At 35.4% G+C, this 19,600-nt stretch overlaps 2 protein-coding genes across 10 annotated transcripts in view; one reads left to right on the top strand and one right to left on the bottom strand.

Annotated features, from left to right (window-relative positions):
• The window catches only part of LOC135635539 (uncharacterized), a 55,564-nt gene extending 36,806 nt beyond the window's left edge, over window positions 1-18,758 (bottom strand). For 3 of the 8 annotated variants that reach the window (XR_010495657.1, XR_010495655.1, XR_010495656.1), the window contains exons 1-12: window positions 15,598-15,921; window positions 15,073-15,198; window positions 13,892-14,059; window positions 13,712-13,795; window positions 10,394-10,444; window positions 7,021-7,077; window positions 6,861-6,943; window positions 4,813-4,936; window positions 4,677-4,736; window positions 2,175-2,420; window positions 1,872-1,949; window positions 1,620-1,767 (exon numbers count right to left, since the gene is read on the bottom strand). Coding sequence is in view for 5 of the 8 variants with exons in the window: in XM_065146669.1 (XP_065002741.1) it covers window positions 1,620-1,767; window positions 1,872-1,949; window positions 2,175-2,420; window positions 4,677-4,736; window positions 4,813-4,936; window positions 6,861-6,943; window positions 7,021-7,077; window positions 10,394-10,444; window positions 13,712-13,795; window positions 13,892-14,059; window positions 15,073-15,198; window positions 15,598-15,852 (1,480 nt within the window). In the remaining 3 variants the exon portion in view is untranslated. Of the gene's footprint in view, window positions 1-1,619; window positions 1,768-1,871; window positions 1,950-2,174; window positions 2,421-4,676; window positions 4,737-4,812; window positions 4,937-6,860; window positions 6,944-7,020; window positions 7,078-10,393; window positions 10,445-13,711; window positions 13,796-13,891; window positions 14,060-15,072; window positions 15,199-15,597; window positions 15,922-18,630 lie in introns of those variants that run through there. The other 5 variants (XM_065146670.1, XM_065146672.1, XM_065146669.1 and 2 more) reach the window with 4 other exon arrangements.
• LOC103986843 (glyoxylase I 4-like) lies at window positions 18,612-19,583 on the top strand. 2 transcript variants are annotated; one of them, XM_009404997.3, is made up of 3 exons: window positions 18,613-18,816; window positions 18,890-18,989; window positions 19,059-19,583. In XM_009404997.3, the coding sequence occupies exons 1-3, from the start codon at window positions 18,644-18,646 to the stop codon at window positions 19,329-19,331; spliced, it is 546 nt and encodes a 181-aa protein (XP_009403272.2). In that variant the 5' UTR covers window positions 18,613-18,643; the 3' UTR covers window positions 19,332-19,583. The 2 variants fall into 2 exon arrangements, with proteins under 2 accessions (XP_065002751.1, XP_009403272.2); XM_065146679.1 differs by having other exon boundaries at window positions 18,612-18,816; window positions 18,890-19,583.
• Window positions 19,584-19,600: the final 17 nt, after the last annotated feature.

Raw genomic sequence — 19,600 nt, 5'->3', positions numbered from 1 at the left:
GTTTTGAATACTGATCTGTATTGACATATCGAGCTCTACTCGGTATGGTACATACTGGTATGTACCGTCGGTATGCTAGGGTGTATCGTCGGTATGGTAGAACATATCGACGATACACCCTAAAACCTTAAAAATACCTCCACCTAACATGCCAGGGCGTACCGACCGAAACGCCTTGGTAAAGATTGAAATCCGAGGAGGTATTGATCGGTATGCCTCAATACCGATCAAAGCACTGATACCGCTCGGTAGGAGACGGTCCGCATACTGATATCCTCTCGGACCGGTATGTACCGCTCATACCAAGCGGTACACATCGAAATTGAGAACCCTGTAGTGTGCTACTTATTACGCTACTCATTGCTACTTAGTGCGCTACTTAATGCGTTTATATCCAAGTTCATCCATCATGCATCGCGTCTTCTGCCCTCCCATCTACTGCCCTCAAAACCCTATCTTTTCGTCTTCCAGCAAGATCATTTCTGCCCTCCCATCCGTTGTGCCTTCTACCCTCCCATCCACCATCGAGCATTGATTGATTCTCTACCGCTGAGCACTAATCGATTTCGTTATATTCACCTTCAGGTCAATGCCCTCTGTCTCACCTAGACCCCTTTCTCTTCCAATCTCTTGTCCCTTCTCTTTCGATCTCTTGTGCTATGCAACTTTCACTCGAGCGCTCGACCGAGGTACCCAACGCCTGGGCTCAAGCGAGCGCCCAAGGGGCACTTTAGTGAATCGCATCACCTGGAGGTCATGCGAGGCGCTCGGGCCTTGCCTCACCCAAGCGCCCAGGCATCTATTAAAAACACTAGTTATAGCATATGTACAACTATCAAACACCATTGTGTATAAGAGAGACCATGTTATTTTGTTTGGCAAATTAACATGTTTCAAATTGGCCCATAATCCTACTATATTATTGCTGATAGCATAAGTAAATTTCATGATGACAACCTATTCTAATCATGCATATATACTATGAATGGAATTAGGAGCAGGGTGTCACATGACTAAACTTTTTACCACCATTGTGGGTTTAGCTATAGATAGGCTCTCCATGTGAGACTATGTAATGAGCTAAACAGAATTTAACATGACAGTCAAATTGATGTCAGAAGTCATCCTTTAACTGGTGCTCATGTCTTAGTAGATGCAAAGTTGAGAAAGAGAGTGACTTCGGCAAATAATTACCAAAAGTTGGACAGAGTACAAGAGGAGAATGACAAGTAGTTTATTCAGAGCATAGTTAAGTCATAGTTGATAAAATTACAAGTCAGAGCAAAGTTTTAAGCAGAGGATCAACCACACTGATTCCCTCAACTTGGGAAAACTACAAATGGATCCAGCTGCAGAATATCTAATTCAATATACAGAACTTTGAAAATCTAAAAATCATAAGCAAGCTGGAATTGAATGAAATAATACCATATATGGGAAAAACATGATCAAGTGATGAAATGAATGCAAACAAATTAAACGTTATGTAAATAAATTGAAATACATTGGATGTTGGTTATCTAAGATATTAAATTTCATTTGAACAAACACAATGCCTGCTGACAACAAAAACAATTGGCAAGAAAATAAAATATAATATAACATTACGATGTATAAACCTGTTTTGGTCATCAATGATGCTAGACCAACCGTCTTCAAGCTAATGGTTTTACCCCCTGTATTTGGACCAGTTATAACCAGCACATTAGTATTTTCTGTAATCATCAAGTCAACAGGTACAGGATAGTTCTTTTCCAATTCAGAAACCTAATATCAAAAAAAAATTCATAAAATATGTCAAGAATCATGTAAGTTCTCAAACAAAATTGGACAAAATTTGTTGTTATTAGATCTTATATCTTAAAATTTACTCTGAGTTTCATGGATGCAAGACGTGCATCTCCATCATTTCCTTCAATATGCTTCCCCAGTAAATTCCTTCTAATTTCCTACATATTAAAAAAATATTGAACTATAATCAGTTATGAAAAACATTCAAGTGGATTGAATCAAGAATAACTAACAAGGAATGTTATAAACATAGCTGGATGTTGACATATTGGATGTTGCAAAAAAGACCAGGTCAACACCAGGTATGATTCCAGGATTCTCTAGATATTAAGGAGCCAATTGCAATTAAATAACCAAAGGTGATATTTTGGAATTGAACTCACAGCAGTAGCATCAACAACTTCTTTTTTGGCGTTGTGTAAGTCCTCAAGATGCCGCTTAAGTAACATAGGATGATAAGACTTGGGCATATACAGTTTCCAATTCCTTCTAGAGGGATGAGATGAGGCACTGCTAGTGGTTGCGCCTTGAGACAAACTGTCAGAAGGTTCTCCACCTATATGATTTGGCATATATATATCGGGAAAGGTTCCATCATATGCTAAACTGTACTTTGCTCTGGCAGTGATCTATTCCAATCAGAAACTAAGATTATTAATATTAGGCATTCAAAAATGGATAATTTCTTTTTTTGACAAAAACTGGATAACACCTTTCAAAAATGCCGAGCAAAGATTATGAGATCACTTGAGATTGTCATGTATGTGTATTATTACTTAATGACAACTAAGGAAAGAATAAAGTGAATTATCATTGTTTATGCCTGATGCCCATAAGAAATGACAATGATAGAATGATAAAGAAATGAGGTATGATCGTAAGAAACACAGATATAGACACGAGAAATGACACATCACGTACACAACAATACGTCATTGTTTAAAAAATTAGGACACAGACACGGCAAGGACATGTGTGTGTGTGTGTGTATATATATATATATATATAAAGAAAAATAATCTTGATATTTTATTCAAATTATTATAACAATTTAACAAAAAAAGTAAAAAAACATATTTAAAAAAATAAAAAAGGTTAATAATATATTAATGGTTTAATTAAAAGAAATAAAAAAACCCAGATTAAAAAAATAAAATAATTAAAAATAATAAAATGGGTTAATAATATGTTAACAATTTTTCAAAACTAAAAATAAAACAATAATAATCAAATATAGGTGTTTTTAGTAGTAAAAAATGCTAAACAAAGTCAGTATACCTTATGACACAACACGGCTAAGGAAGACGCTTCGTCGAACATTGGTGAGGTCGTCGAACGCCCAAGGCATGTGACGACCAGTGGGTCGCTCGCTGGTGGGGTGCTTGGGGCAAAGGGCCTGACAACAGCGAGCGAAAGACAAAGGGATGCTCCAAGGCGGAGGGCTCGAGAGCACGCGATGATCGTCGAGTTGCTTGCAGGTGGGGCGCTCAGGGCGAAGGTTCCGACGTCATGCGGCGATAGAGGTGCGCTCAAGGTGGAGGGCCCGAGAGCATGCGACGTGACAATGGCCGCAAGCCATTCATAAGTGGGCTGCTAAGGAAGAGGGTTGAAACCTCCAGTTTGCTCGAGAGTTGAAGTAGAGGTGGTCGACGGGTGCTCAAGTTAGGGACAAAGCCTACCTCTTCCACAAGTGAGGTGAGGGCAATGATTTCATTGGTGAGGAAGATGATTTCCTTCGCACACAAGAACGGAGTCCAAGACACGAACGCCATATCCAATGAATTAAAAAATTAAAAGGATACATGTCCTGCCGTGTCAATGACGAATCCGTGTCCGACACATGTTAAATACCAGTACGCCGCTCAAACCACGATGTCCTCCCAAGTGTAAACTGTAGCCGTATTTGTCATCAACACATACATGCTCTTTTCAATCATTGTCATTAATGAGAACTAGGGACTTTTCTTTCGGCAGTGCCAATCATTTACTGCACTAAAATACTGGAAAATGACACAGACGATATGTAATAATACATCTATAATGGAACATAAGAACTTCAGTACTGTAATATAAGCAACAGTAAATGAAGAAAAAAATCCTAAAGAGATCTATGTGCTATATAAATCACCAAAAAGGACTTCCCTTGATAATCAAACAAGAACTATGGACAAAAAACATGCCAATAAATAAAGTAAGACATCTTTAAGATGCATCTATATCAAGGTTTACAATATCATCCAGTACGGTATGGGCGATATTTATCAGTCCGACAGTATACCGATACATGGACATGGACTAGGGCAAACCAGATGGCATGCTTACCACAGGTCTCTCTGACACAGGATCTATGTTGCTCAATAAGACATATTTAAGATGCACCTATATCAAGGTTTGCAATATCAATAGGTATAGCATGGGCAATATTTGTCGAACAGTGTACCCATATCAGCATATGGTACAGGGTCTGTACTGTCCGATACAAGACCTATACTTCTTGGTACAGTGTGGTAGCAGTTCTTATTTATTTCTTCAGCCTTGTCTGATGATTTTTCCGAAACTTGATATATACCAGCATATCTGCACATGGTACACCTGATCCGAGCATACATAAAATTGACAACATTGATCTATAGTGATGTTATCAGCGAGAATATTACCCTTGAAACTATGAAACAAAAAATTTGTATTGGCATGTTTTATTACCAAAATTTAGCAGGTTGCAAAATTGTCAATCAATGATGCAAAGACGTGCATGTCATATCTTATGCATTTAAATTTTAAATATGCAAACGCATTGTAGTAGTACTAGGATCAAGAATATAAGACTTGCTACATTTTTACTAGAATTCAACAGGAGAGATGGAGAAAAGTTTCATGAAACCTACAACATCCAGCCTTATTATTATTTGCAGCAAATTCTGGATGTCATCAATTTCTGCTAGCATCTGCAGAAAGCAAGAGAAGCACCAATCAATTTAAGTAACTTGAAAAAATAGAACCATTCAGTAAGCTGCTTCAAACCTTATCAGCTAATTTTGATAGCACCTCTTCCTCAGCCTTAATCACTAAAGCTCTAGCTCGTTGCAACTCATCATTCAGTGGCACAGCAGCAATTGGCTCTAGTATACTTCCAGCCCTTGAACCACTAAAGTGCATAATATACAACAAAGAAGAAACCAGAAACATACACAAACAAAAATATCATGTTACTTGCACAGACAAATAAGCAAATTATTATAAAATAAAGAAAATTATAAACTATAACTACAAAAAAAATTCATAAAAAATATGATACTAATTTGAGATCAGTGTTCAATGAAAAAATTGAAAGCTGAAAAAAAGGATTTATTATCCAGATACACCATGCACATTGCCAACCCCTAAAGAAGAGGTCCTCAGTACCAAACTAGGTAGTTGTTTCAATGGTCAAACCAGCTTGGTTTCATAGTTCTTGAAGCATTTCACTTCATACTGGGCTCAATCATACCTATCAGCATAAAAATCATTTAGAGCTGATGCAGAACATAACCTAATTAAAACTATTATATCCAATATTGTGGTCCCAACTAGGGCTTTGAAGTTATTGCACATTATGCCACCACCTTGAGTTTCCAATGACAAATCTCATTGAAGCAGAAGGCAAGTCGAAGAAGGTGAGGGGTTCAATTTTGACGGGCACCCGTCGGTAACTGTCCAATTTCCACCAGCTCCATCTGCCATCGGTCAAGTTTGACCCAATTTAATCATTGGTCCACTAGGGGTTAACCCCCTTTTGGTTGCTTCCTCTCCCCCTCTCTCACTCAGTCACTCTCATTTCTCTCTTTATCAGTTTCAATCTCACTTCTTAGACTCTTTTGATTTCAAATTGCGATTAGTGGAGGTTGATTTAGATCAAAGATGCTTGGCATCCAACATTGGGTAGAAGTTGTGTTCAAAAGGAAATTATTCACCTAATGTATACATGTTTTTTCATGATTTCATGTAATTAGCCTAATGATTATAGGTAAATCATTTACGGATTAATTACTAGTTAAGTCATAATCAGAGGCATTTTAGCATAAAGAGTTTAGATTGACCATGTTTCGACTTCTTGCATGATTTAAGAGGTGAGGGGACACTTCAATCCATGGAAACAACCTTATTCAACAGAGGACTGTGCCATAGAATTCTCCACCGGTGAATCCGAAAAGATAAGAATTTCTATTATTGATCCTTATAGCTTGGAATTTCTATTAATTTATAGCTCATATATACTTTATTTTTATTTAATTTGAATTTATATACCAATAAAATAGGAGAAAAACTCTAAATGAGTTTTTCAATTTTGGTTGATCCTTCAGCTATTTTCTTGAAATTCAGGTACAGACTGGTGTATATGTGCTGGTACACCAATATCGACTAGCATGTAGCGATTGGTCCGGTCCAACTATGGACTGGTACACATGGTTGGTACGAGATAGCAATCCTTGCTATGGATAGCTATCGATCTTTAATATTTCTTTAAAATATTTGTTTCTTGTTTATGAACACTGCTAGGGTCTTTAAAATATTCCTCATGATTTTTCCATCCATCAAGGCCTTCATAAAGCAAGGGATGGAAATTTGATCATCATTTAGTGTTTATTAATGTATGGTATAGTCCTTTTTCTCAGAGAATCCAATTTATAACAACATATCGAATGATATGTTACTGAGTACAATTTGTTCGGGCCCACAATCCATATCCCAGTGTTCAAGCTTACCAGATGCACCTCAGCATGGATCAACACAGTGAAATTAGAATAGAATTGGATGGTTCTGGCTAATCCGTCACTGCTAGAAAAAAACTGAGAAGAACAATTAAAATCGTGGAAAAAAATTATATAACCAAATTAATTCCAGTGGGTTAACAATTAAAACAAAATACTCATAGAAAATTCTAGTTATCTTAACATGGATAAAATGACATGCGGTTACAAAAGGTGTACACCAATTTAGATAAATTTAAGGTCTAACATGTAAAATTCTCATAATATTTCAAACAAGCATACAACACTTAACAACATAAAGTATGTGTACCATCCACACACCTGGACAATAGCAGCCCATCAAATATTGTTGATCTATCAGTCATTACCTTGATGCAGCACCTCCCATTAACAATACACATCTCCTGAAGCCAATAAAATAAGTGCCCATTGCTTCGTCAAATTAAGTTTCAACAGATGAGATGTCAAACTCTCGCCTTACCAAAGTGGAAGTTTCATTCTTTTCCTGTCCAATTAACTTGTCCATAAGCTGGTATAACTGCAACACAATTAGAAATAACAACATCAGTAGAGCTCACCTACAAACTAAATTTATAAAATTTAGAAAATGTACCTACAAGGCTACAACAACATCGTTCACACTTTTAGCAACATTACCACATTAGTGACACAGTTACGGGAGCTTGGTTGACGGTAACACTAAATGAAGCAGCTTGGTAGATTAGGCACCTCCTCAAACATAAAATTATTACCTCTTAGTCATTTCGCTATTTTATTGAGCTTCACCGAATAATGTTTACCATAATTTATTCTGAAGATTCAAGTAATTCTCATTTTGTTACTACCAAGCTACCCACTTATATCCACAGGTCAAGCATAATGTCACACGTCTTCTTTACAAAAATTTTCATGCTTAGAAAGTGCACAATCTATCCCAAACAATCAGGATTTCACCCAAGACAAAATTATTATTTTCAGCCACTCAAAAGCCATTTCGCATCCCAAACATGATAGCTTTTCTGGAATAACATCATGACAACTAGCCACAAGAGTACCATTTTCATTCTTAGATGTCAAAGTCCAGAATTATAACCTGAAATAATATGTGTCTAATCTTTATGTTTAATCTAGAAGCAAAAAAGAGAATGAATTCTTAAGAAAGAGTAAGAGGAAAGATCACTGAGCAATATGTCGTATGCAGACTTAATAACAGATGAAATTAATAGATGCTCTTGAAGAAAAGATTTTATGTTTGAAGTACAACAAAATAGAACAGAATGAAGAGGTGGAAAGAATAGATAAACCTAATAAGGTAGCATGAATACTCATCAAGGGCATAATACTGCTGAAATAAAAATGATTATTAACAAAAGAAATAGTGACATTAAGATTAATTTGGTGGCAATCTGCAAATTCTCACATTTAACTCTATGATGTGGAAAGTCATTGCATGCTACAGCCCAGGAACATTTAACACATTGACAACATGTCTCACTGGTACATAGAGGTTATAAAGTGCTCAGAATTCAGAAAGAGTCCAATTTGGCAGAGAAAAATCTAAAGAAAAACCACAAAGCAACTAATATACATATCTGCAGTATACTGCTGAAGCATAAATTTACTGAAAGAAACAGCCAATTTAATAATGTACAGTAAAATAGAAAACAGAGTAAATATGCAAGGGAGCATGTTGTTCTCCCATTTGTCAATTCTGGTAATACATTGTTAATTCTTGTTTATGTGATTAATTATTTGAACTGTTACCAATATTTTTCAATGTACTGTACACCTTGTGTGACACAACTCAGCCGAAAGAAAGAAGAGGAGGGAAGAAATGGAAAGGGCAGAAAATTTGGTATGTTACTGACCACAATATGGCTTGGCATGGCAGGCATGCTGCACGCCAACTAAAAAAAAGAAAAGGCCAAAATTGAGAAGCTAGAGTGACAAATGACCTGTGTTAACTTGGTATGGCCTTTCAAACCTTACATGTATCAGTAATTGACAAAGCTATGTTACCAAAATCATAGCTTTAACTAGAACAAACTAGGCCAAAAAATTTTATGTTTGCATCTTGTAATTTAAAACGCTAAAATTTAGTAGTCAAAACCAAAGATTGTCATTTTGTGAGCTATCCACTGCTTAAGTGGTTTGGTACTTAATGGTTGGTACCAATTATGCAAAGGGTGTAATAGATTATAGGACACCATCAACATGATATATAATCCATTAAAAAGAGATTGTACAAATCATGTCGTCAATCTAAATAGAAGGTATTGATTGCCCACAAAAATGGCAAAGCTAAGAAAACAGATTCCAATGAACTAAATTAAATCCATGTAATATTTATGTTGTGTTGCTTAGTCATCAAACAAACAGCTTAAAAAAATTTCAGAAGTTCATTTTGCTTCAGATAGGACATGAAATCGGAAGCATGAACCCAAGGTTGAAAATAACAAAAAGACCTCCAAGCACACAAATAGTAAAAGAAAAAGAAATCAAAATCTGATTCCAAAGAGGGCAAAAGAAAATGAGCAAGATCCTAAAAGACCATTACAAGGAAGAATAGCTTAATGTTTCCTGCTCAGAACCAAGCTGCTCACAAGTAGCTCAAGATTGTCTTAGTTCATGGCTTGATTTAGTTTGGGATGGATTTTGATTATTTTGTAAAACCAAGCCCAAGAGTAATTCCAAGTTGAGCCTACAGAAAACCTCAGCTTTAGCTTGAATTAACCTTTGGTAAACTAAAGGTTATCATCTATCAGGCCACCAAATATAGACTTGACTTAGGCTCTTGCCTAAGGCTCATTTAGACTCGACAAATTGTGCAATGGGTAAAGGTTGACCAAAACCTGGGGCTCAATTAATTTTAAGCCAAACTTCAACAAGGCTATGCATGATCAAGCTCCAATAAGTTACAGACCTAGTAAGCATAAATGTGATGTTCAGGTAGTAACACAATTTTTCAACCAAGATCGGCAAAGAGTCCACCAATGAGCTTTTGTAATCAAAAAGTTGAACTAATAATACAAACTTTACCAAGATGAGATAAAACGATGTAATAAAACAACACAAAATTAAATTAAAATAGAAGTCTAATGTGCATGTGCCAAAAACATAGATGGGTGAGGTGTCGCCAAGAGAACATTAGGCAGAAAGCAAATTCTAAAACATAAGTGATAGAATAAGCATTAGATTGGATATTTTGTTGCCCCATCCCGTCCTATACTCCAGCAGAAGGTAGCGAAAAATGTTCGAGCCCTAATCAAAGAAAAGATAAGAGGGCGGATTTGAGTTTATGATGCTTACGGTTCTAACCAAGGTCTGCCATACCAAATCGTACTGCCCGGTATGGGCGGTACGTACCGGTCCAATAGGCCAGCGGTACACGGACCGCCAGGTACCGGTCCGACTGTATCACTGTAGCAGTACAATGCACTGTTATAATGCACTGTAGCACTGCAACATTACAGTTACTGATGCAGTGCACTGTTATAGTAGCAGTACAGTGCATCAGTGCACTGTAGCAATGCACTGTGCTCGGTACACCGTACCATACCGGTACCGAGACCAGATCGAAATACCAGTACGGTACGGTATTACGAACCTTGATTCTAACAATAGATTGAAGCGTTTTTTGAAGCTTGCATGCACATGACAAAAAGATTCCATGACAAACTGTAACACTTGGGAACGAGAACTTCGAAGTGAAATTTGTTGTTAAATGCAGGACACATAAGGACATTGGTTTTGGAAGATACATACTCATTAAAACACAACAAGTATAGGACAATCTGAACAGATCAAATAATCATGATGTGAAGTTCTTCCTAAAGAAATATAGAATGTTGTACCTTTTGTTCAAGGACCCGAACTTGATCACGGGACCTTCTAAGCTCCGAACTCTAAAAGAACAACAATAACATAATATTCATTAAAAGTTAGCAAATGCAAAGGCTATGCAGTTGTTAATAATAAAGAAAATCAAAATTAGCAACAAGCAATAGAGCTATGGTGGCCACAAGATTGCAGAAAACTAGATTGTACATGTAGCAAATGATTCAAAAACCGTAAGTAAGGAGGTTAATAGAATAAGAGATTGTCATATCTTTTGCATTGGATTTAATTGAAAATGAGCAGCAAAGCTAATTATAAGCAAGGTTACGAATGGAAATCCTTATTCAAAACAACAACATTTCTTCTCAGCCCCTTTACACCTCAAAATGCATTGTTCTTATCATTAATGATATGAGAACAGTAGTAGCAACAACAACAACAACAACAACAACAGCTAGCTGTGATGTTCCAATTACTTGGGATCTGTTATATAGATCTTTTGCATTCTATTGAGCTCTATAAAAGTATAAGTAACTCCAATAAACCAGAGAGATGTCCATCTCCATGTGTAATCTAAGCTAGCTTACTAACTTCAGCCCTCTTTGTTATTTAAATTCTAACCTAGCAAACTAACTAGATTGTCTAGGTTAGAAACGTAGATGATGGTACTATTTTAATCCACTCCTCCACCAGAGTAATTCAGGTCCCAATTTATCTGAATTAAATTATTTTCTTTTATTTGAACACTTAACAGCTTAATAATGTTTGGCAAGTGAAAAACTCTACCAATTTAATACTTCTAATCCAGAAGCAATTGCTACCTCAGAGGCGCAGCCCGATTTTCATTAACAAAATCCTCATGTTACACCTTCACTTGTGCCATCTTATGTTGAATTATAGTTTATGTTAGGGGAGACGAATAAGCTTGAGCCTATTTTTTCTACCACTCAGTTCAACCTCGGATCAATAGAACATCCAATATATGTAAAAAAACATATGGGAAAAGTGAGAACTAACAGATTCTACTACGACTTAAAGATTTCAAAAGAAGATAATGGAAAAAAAAAAAAACCCATTTGTCTCAAAATTGGAACAAAAGTGTGAGATATTATAGTGTAGAGACTTCTACCTTACATGAATGGATTTGTCTTTTGAGTAGTTAGCCTACTACTTAGTTCATGACTGAGATATCTATTATCAGTTGCCTATGCCCCAATAAGTTACATGCAACTACCTTCTCCTCATTCACCATGTCTAAGTACCACTCCTCTAACTTAAGTGGCCATCTTCAGCTCTACCATTGAATCCTCAAATGCAACATTAGGTGAACAGGCAGAAAAGAGATGGAGATAAAGAGATAAGAATAGAATCAATAGCAAAATGGAAATTTTTTCAATACTGTGGAACGGGTTCGATTAAAGCTAAAATGCTAAGAAAAGAGATACAACAACATCAAAGACGTAAGTACAAACTAATTGAGGCAGCTACATGGATCATTAAAAAGTCAAATATTTAGTTAAATTAAGAGTATTTAAATTTTATTTATAGTTACTATTAAGAACCTTTTAGGTCTTCCCCTGTTTTCCTCACTATAATTCTCCTCGTACCACTAACAGTAATCATTTCATGTGGGTCTATTAAGCACATATCCATAGCATGTTAAATAATTCTCTCTCATTTTATATTTAGTCAAAGTGATACTTAATTGTATTTATTTTTTTATTTTTCCTAGTAACTCCAAATCCATCTCAAAATTCTCGTCTTAATATTCTCATTTTAGTAACATAAATTTTTTGTATATGTTGTTTCTTCACTATCCAGCACTCACATCCATAAAGCATTACTGGTTTGACAATTGTCATAAATTTTTTCTTTTAATTTCAAAAATATCTTACGATTAGACAAGACTCCCGACACGCCCTCCTCGTTTTAACTATCATGTTTTTACTTTATAAATAATATCTTTATTAATCACTCTGTCTTGTTGAATAATTGATCCAAGTATTGAAGCTTTTGAACCTTTTACCGATCAAACTTAACTATAACCTCCATTTATTACTAAGATTGCATCTCATAAACTTTGAATTGATTGATCTATTTCTAGTATTACTAATATTGCATGTTATATATTTAGTTTTAATAATCTAAAATCTTTAGTTTATAAGGATTATCTCCACAAACTCAAGTTTATAATTAATTTCATTTAGACTCACATCAACTAAGACAATATCATCAACAAATAATATACACTAGGGAGGGTCAATTCTATAAATGACTACTAAATTCATCCATTATCAATATGAAAAGACAAGGATTTAATGCTAGGAAAAGAGATACAATAGTAAAGAGAAAGACAAAGATGATGAAAGAAGAAACACAAGTTTGTAATTTCTTGAGAATTGAATTAATTATGGTATTGCTCGAGTTGAATTGACATATTGGAGCAAGAATGTTCACCAACAATTGTAGAGAATAAAAAAAACACAAACAAAGGGTTGAAGGAGTACTCAAGTAATAAGATTTAATATTGAATACCCAATCCAATCTTCTATTCAACAACCAAATGATTCAACTGGTAAAGTATTTGTCCACATTTTACACTCACCATAACCCTATTTACACAACATGTCAGAGGCTCGATCCCAAGTTTTTGTACCACAGTCCAACTTGTGAATGTCTTAATGAGGTGAAAAATAACTTAAAGAACTTAAACTTGAATTTTTCTTATGCATCCTTTTCAATTTGATTCCAGCCATGTGCAACTACATCAGGTTTAAGAGAATCAGGCAAGTAATTAAAATTATAAACATGCTTCATGACCTGTTAGTTATTTTAATATAAAATGTGATAATACATCATCTAACTTATCTGAAATCATGCTTTCATAACAAACATTTATAGTGGTTAATTTTTAATACTATGAAAGAATGCTAGCCCAACAATACATTCATTATCCATTTTCCAATTATCTGATTCAAGCAGTTCAACTAGACAGCAAAAAAAAATCTCCAAACAGCTCTATCTCTATCCTAAAGTGAATTTATATATCTCCAAACTCCAATAACTTTCAATCCTAACCTTGTCATCTTTAGTTCAGCTAGATATCCAAAAAAACAAAAAAATCAATAATCTCATATTGTCAAGATGATTTATTTATATGGATGCCACATATACCTAAAATAAAAAACAAAAAGTTATGATATATAATAATATATTGTATGTCTACATGTAAACTAGTAATTAGGCTAATACACAATGGAACATATTTGCTATGTTCTAAATAGTCCAAACACAAACAATGCAAAAATTAGAACAAATGGTGTTAGTAAACGGACCGCACTATCTTTAACTGAGCCATCTTCTTCTATCATTAGCTGTGCAGTCTTGACAAATGACTGGCTGACAACAGCATCCAACAACTACAAGTTAATCAGAAGATAGTTTTACAATGAAGGGCTTGGCAAAAGCACAAGAATAACCATATTGCTGGAAAATACTCATAGATTACAGTTTACCATTTGGGTAAGAGGCATAAAACGGTTGTACCACTCTGCATCTTCTTTCAGTGCTGCTTTTAAAGAATTTTGCAAAGTCTCAGCTATCTGTATAAGCCCAACAACAGCCACTGCTTCAACTCCATCTAATAGAGAACCTCTAGAGACACGAGTAATAGCTGATTTTACCTTTCAAGAGCAATCCAACAACAAGAATTAATTTACCACAACTACTAATCCAGCTAATCAGTAAAATGGATACACTAACGATAGGCATATGAGATACCATATGACGTTGATATTTTTTTTTGAAAATTAACAAAATTGAATGCTCCAAACATGGATGCGAGTACACATAACCATAGCGGTATCTGAGTGAACAACTATGGTGAGTTTGCTTGCATTTTCATTTGCTTTATGAGTTTGTTTTTTATATACAGTAAGCTATCATTAAAGTCCAAATTTGGAGGTTTACAGAATCGCATGTAGTCTTGTGTTGAACGCACTGATGGATTGTTATGCCAATTTAAATTTTAAAGTGGGCCTAGCAGACTAGATTGTGACAAAATTTGCTTTAAAAGGCCAGAACAATCAATTCAAAAAATAGTGCACATAAGACTGCTCGTGGAAGATAAAACACCATAGAAAGGTACGATTGAATTGAGAAAGAGATGAGAAGCCCCAAAGCTCTAGTGGCCATAGCAAGTTTAAGAGCAATATGGATCCTATTCTGATCTCAATATGAATACTTACATACGAAGGAACAAAGACAATGGAAATATAACCACAAAGTATTAGAGAAACACAAGTTAGTAAACACACTAATGACAGAATAATTATTCTCTTTCAATTGTAGAAAGTAGATTCAGAACTCTAAAGCATACATTAAATGCTACAATCCTAAAAAAATGCTGTTAATTTTCTTTCACTGGAAGTACTATAAAGTTTGAACATGTTTCAGTTGGAATATTAATTTGCATTGGCAAAGCAGAGTAGCCTCAAGTATGATTCTCAGTTCCATGATATAATGGTCTTTATTCACTACCTAGACAAACTGGGAGCACATATTAAATTATTAATTCCAAGAGAAAAAAAATGGGTGTGTTAAAAATGCAGCAAGCCTACTTCCTTGTCATCATTGATAGACAAACTCGTCCCAAACTCCCGAAACACCTAATGCTTAAACAACAAGAGATTCTTACCAAAACTGTATTTACTCTGGTGAAATCCAGCCCAGCTCCATACTTAATCAGCTCAACAGCAGCGGCGGTCTCCTCCAAGAGCCTCCTGCTTTCGTCGAAGCATACATCAACGGACGAAAGCTGTGCCTGCCTACCAAAACATCATCCAGAACCCAAGGTGAACCAAGAACCTAAGTAAAGAGCCTCAGCACCTTATCTATCATGGATCTACCGACGAATCTTCCAAGAACCGTTGGGCGAAACAGGTACCGTGGCATCATCCAAGAACCAACGGCGAACAAAACAACAAAGAAAAGCACCTCAGCACCCCATCAAAGAATCATCCAAGAACCGAAGGCCAACCGATACCACAGAATCATCCAAGAACGAAAGGTGAACCAAGGATACCATAGAATCATCCAACAACCAAAGGAGAACTAGGAAACAAAGAAAAGAAACCCCGTATCCGACAACCGGAAGCCGACCAAGAAACAAAGATTAAGGGCAGATGATGACGATGATGATGAAGAGGCGGATGAGGGAGACCTTGGTGGCGTCTCGGCCGAGGGCCGTGCCGGCGTAGGAAGCGACAGCGTCGCAGAGCTTGTCCCATTCCAGAATCTTGAGGCTGTCAGAGAGGGCGGAGGCCTTGGACGAGCGGTCGACGGGGCCGAGAAGGGGGCGGGAATGGGCGCAAGGGCGGCCGCGGAGGCGAGAGAGGCGACTTGCAGCAACCACAGAGGAAGAGGAGGTGGTGGAGCAGATGGGGATGGGGCTGCGAGTGAACGAGGCGACGAACATCGGCTATCGGCTCTCACTTTCTCTGTGAAGGTAGAACGTCAGTGGCCAGACGAGTGTATAAAGAAGATAGAGCAATTTACCGGAAAAGCCTTCTTTATTGGCTTTTTTACATGTATTTAAGGAATATTTGTTAATGAAAATAAAATTAAGAAAGACAGATATTTTTTTTATAAATTATTTATAGTGATAATAGATAATAATTATAGATTTAATAATCATATACTTATTTATAAAATTAGATCGATTGACATATATAATTATACCTGAGATCATGAATTATATTATGAAACTTTTAAAAAGTATGATAATATTTGAAATAAATATCTATCTTTAAAAATCAATTTGATTTTATACTATCAAGATCAATCATAAAAGTTATTTATTATTAAGATAATTAATAAAAAGATTTATATATGATATTTATTGATTTAGAGAAAACCTATAATAAAGTTCCTAGAGATTATGAGTTTTAGAAAATAAATATGTATCCACTGATAATATTGATGTTTATTAAGAATATATATGGTAATTTAGATATTAATATTTAAATTATAGAAAGTGTGTCTAGTAAATTTTCTATTAGCATAAGATTACATCAAATATATGCATTAAGTTTTTTATATTTTTATATTGATAGTGAATAAATTTATTAGTTATTTATTAGATAGGTTAATAATATTATATTAGTTGATGAAAGTTTAATGAAATTGATTGTAAACCTGAGTTATTTTTTAGAAACTAAAAGTTTTATATTAAGTATGATTAAAACTGAATATATGAGATATAATTTTAGTCATATTAGATATAGACAAAAAAAAATATAATTAAGTTGGATGGACATAATAGAAATATCAAGAATTGATTACTCAATATTAAGAATTAATTATTCCTTTAAGTAAAAGCTTTAAATATCAAGAATTAATTATTCAATAAGATAGAAAGATCAAAGATATTATTTATGAAGTAAAAACATGATAGTTAAAATAGTAAAAGATATTAAGAATTTTTTTTTTATCATCGAATATCTTTGATATCAAGAGAAAATTTTTATAAGATAACTGTAAGATTAACAATGCTTTATGGATATAAATATTAGGTAATTAAGGAATAACATATAAAAGAAAATTCATGTTGTATAGATGAGACTATTAGAGTTACTAAATAAATATTAAAAAAATTTATTCATGAACAAGTAGGTATCATCACTCCGATAGATGATCAAATGAGAGAATTATTTAAGATGATATAGATATATACTTAAGAGACCTATAAATGTAATTGTTAGAAGAGATGAAATAATTAATATTAGTGATACTACAACAAGTAGAGAAAGATATTAAAGAAACTTTAATAGAAACTATAAATAAAATTTTAAATACTTTAAATTTATTAAACATATGACTTTTTTCGGATTTAATGACGATAAAAGATCCATATAAAATCTTAAATATTTAAGATTTAAGATTTTATTATTATTGTTGTTTATCCCTTGTTCATGTTTTATTCTTTTTCAAACAAAATGTCCTCACCCTTTATGTTAAATAACTTTAGAACCAAGTTTTTTTGTTTCCTATTGAACCGATCTAGTTAGGTTCCAATCAAAATTCCTAAGCCCCTAACCCAGCTTTCCTCTTCTATCTTCTCACCCAGTCTCCTTTACCACATCTCATATCTCCTCTATCTTATGCTCATCCTCTTTCTACCTATACCTCCTCCTCTAATGCCTTTCCTCCGTCTCCCCCCTCCTCATTCTTCTCTTCCACCTCCTCCTCCTTCTGCTCTTTCACCTCCCCTCCTCACTCTCCTCCTCCTTCATTTTTACCTTCTTAATTTTCACCTCCTTCCCCTCATTTTCCACTATCTCCTCAAAATTCGATAATTAATTATTATATATTTTTTTAAAATAGATACCGAACATCTTAGAATCATGTCACAATAATGTCATGAAAATTTAGGTTAGTTTAGTAGAAGTTGACCAAGTTATATTTGAAATTGAATAAAGTTATAATTATAGAACATATTAAAAAATATTTAATTTTGATAATTAATTATCATAAAACCCTTCAAAGATTAAAATATCTTAGAATTATGTAATAGTATTTTTGTGAAAGTTTAAATTCTTTGATTGAAAGTTGACACTTATATTTGAAATTAAACTAATTTACACTCAATCTTAATTTTTTATAATTAGTTATCATAAAAATATTTTTTTAAAAAATAAATTAATCATCTTTAAATCATACTCTAATAATTCTATAAAAGTTTAGATTTGTTTAGTGGAAGTCGATCAATTTACACTCATCTTAAAATTATGTCAGTTATTTTTTGAAACCTTTATGAGAACTAATTATACCCCCACCCCACACGCACACGCACATATATAAAGCCCAGGACTTCTAGAAGGCAATTGACCGAAGGATGCTTCCGCTGGAAGTCAAAGGTGATTCATCAATCGTATCAACCGACCAGGGAACCACTAGGCGATGACCGAGCAACAGATGACAAGCTTCAACAACGCGGTTCCTTAACCGAAGCTTGCTGCCTGTTTGAAGTCGGCGGCCTGCTGCCGTGTATTTCCAACCAAACTTGGTAATTAGATTCGAGTTAACGAGTATCCAATTGCTTTACCTTGTGAAGAAAACCATTCAAATACTTGTCCAAGAAGCATGCATGTCAGATCCAGATAAGCTACGGGATAAATTATTTGACTAGCACGGGACGTGGTTAGAGAAACTATAAATATGGAGCTGGATCTTGATGGATTCGTATAGCAAGTACCTGAGTTTTAAGCATGAAGAGCCTCCTAGAGAAGAAGGTTTGCGATCCCACCCCTCTCCCGGTCGTCTCCCTCAACCACGTCTCCTTCTTGTGCTCATCCCTCCACGAGTCTGTCAGATTCTACGAGGAAGTGCTTGGGTTCCAGCTGATCCGACGGCCCTCGTCCTTCGATTTCCAAGGGGCATGGTGAGAAACCAACAGCTCGGTATGCAACCCCCTGCAAGCAAACCAACTGACTCGCGTTTGATGGATGATGCAGGTTCTACAATTACGGAATCGGCATCCACTTGGTGCAGAGTCCGGAAGCAGTATCGAAGCCATCGGAGATCAATCCTAAAGCCAACCACATCTCGTTCCAGGTGAGGGTTACAGGGTTTGCATCCACTGCGTTTGACGCTTCTTCGACTGATGATTTCATGAAATGGCAGTGTGCTGACATGGGAAGAGTGAAGCAGAGGCTCGACCAGATGGGAATCACCTACGTTACCGCAGTGGTCACGGAAGGTGGAATTAGGGTCGATCAGCTCTTCTTCCATGATCCTGATAATAACATGATCGAGATATGCGACTGCGAAAAGCTCCCCATTGTGCCTCTGTCCTTTCCTTTCGCCCCTCTAAAGACACCGCAGTTCTGCACCGGAAGCAATCGAAGTCTCAGAAGGCACCGCAGCGTTGCAAGCATTGGTTGGATAAGACAGTGATGGATCAATAGGATTATTTATGTCGAACGGTTGTGATCCTTCACATACAAATGAACCATCAACAGCTCTATCTTTGCCGGTCGCTGTGCTCCTTCCTCTTCCACGGCGGGCTTCTCCTCGTCCTGTTGTCACTCTGATACATAAGATTAAGTCTCAGGATGAATGTAAATCGTTTCAACTAGTCTGCACCAACGATGGGTCACCAGAAATCTCTAATTCAGAATAAATATGTACAACTCCCTATCTATGTTAGATGCTTTAAGTCTCAG

The sequence above is a fragment of the Musa acuminata genome, chromosome BXJ3-4, assembly GCF_036884655.1.
Source record: "Musa acuminata AAA Group cultivar baxijiao chromosome BXJ3-4, Cavendish_Baxijiao_AAA, whole genome shotgun sequence".
Classification (NCBI taxonomy): domain Eukaryota; kingdom Viridiplantae; phylum Streptophyta; class Magnoliopsida; order Zingiberales; family Musaceae; genus Musa; species Musa acuminata.
Note: the sequence above shows the minus strand (reverse complement) of the source record. Positions and strands in the feature narration are given on the sequence as shown.

What these genes read in the sequence shown, in the direction of transcription:
- LOC103986843 (XM_065146679.1), top strand. Translation starts at nt 18,644, where the DNA reads ATGAAGAGCCTCCTAGAGAAGAAGGTTTGCGATCCCACCCCTCTCCCG. An exon ending in TTCGATTTCCAAGGGGCATG is followed by an intron (nt 18,817 to 18,889) that starts GTGAGAAACCAA and finishes TGGATGATGCAG; the next exon opens with GTTCTACAATTACGGAATCG.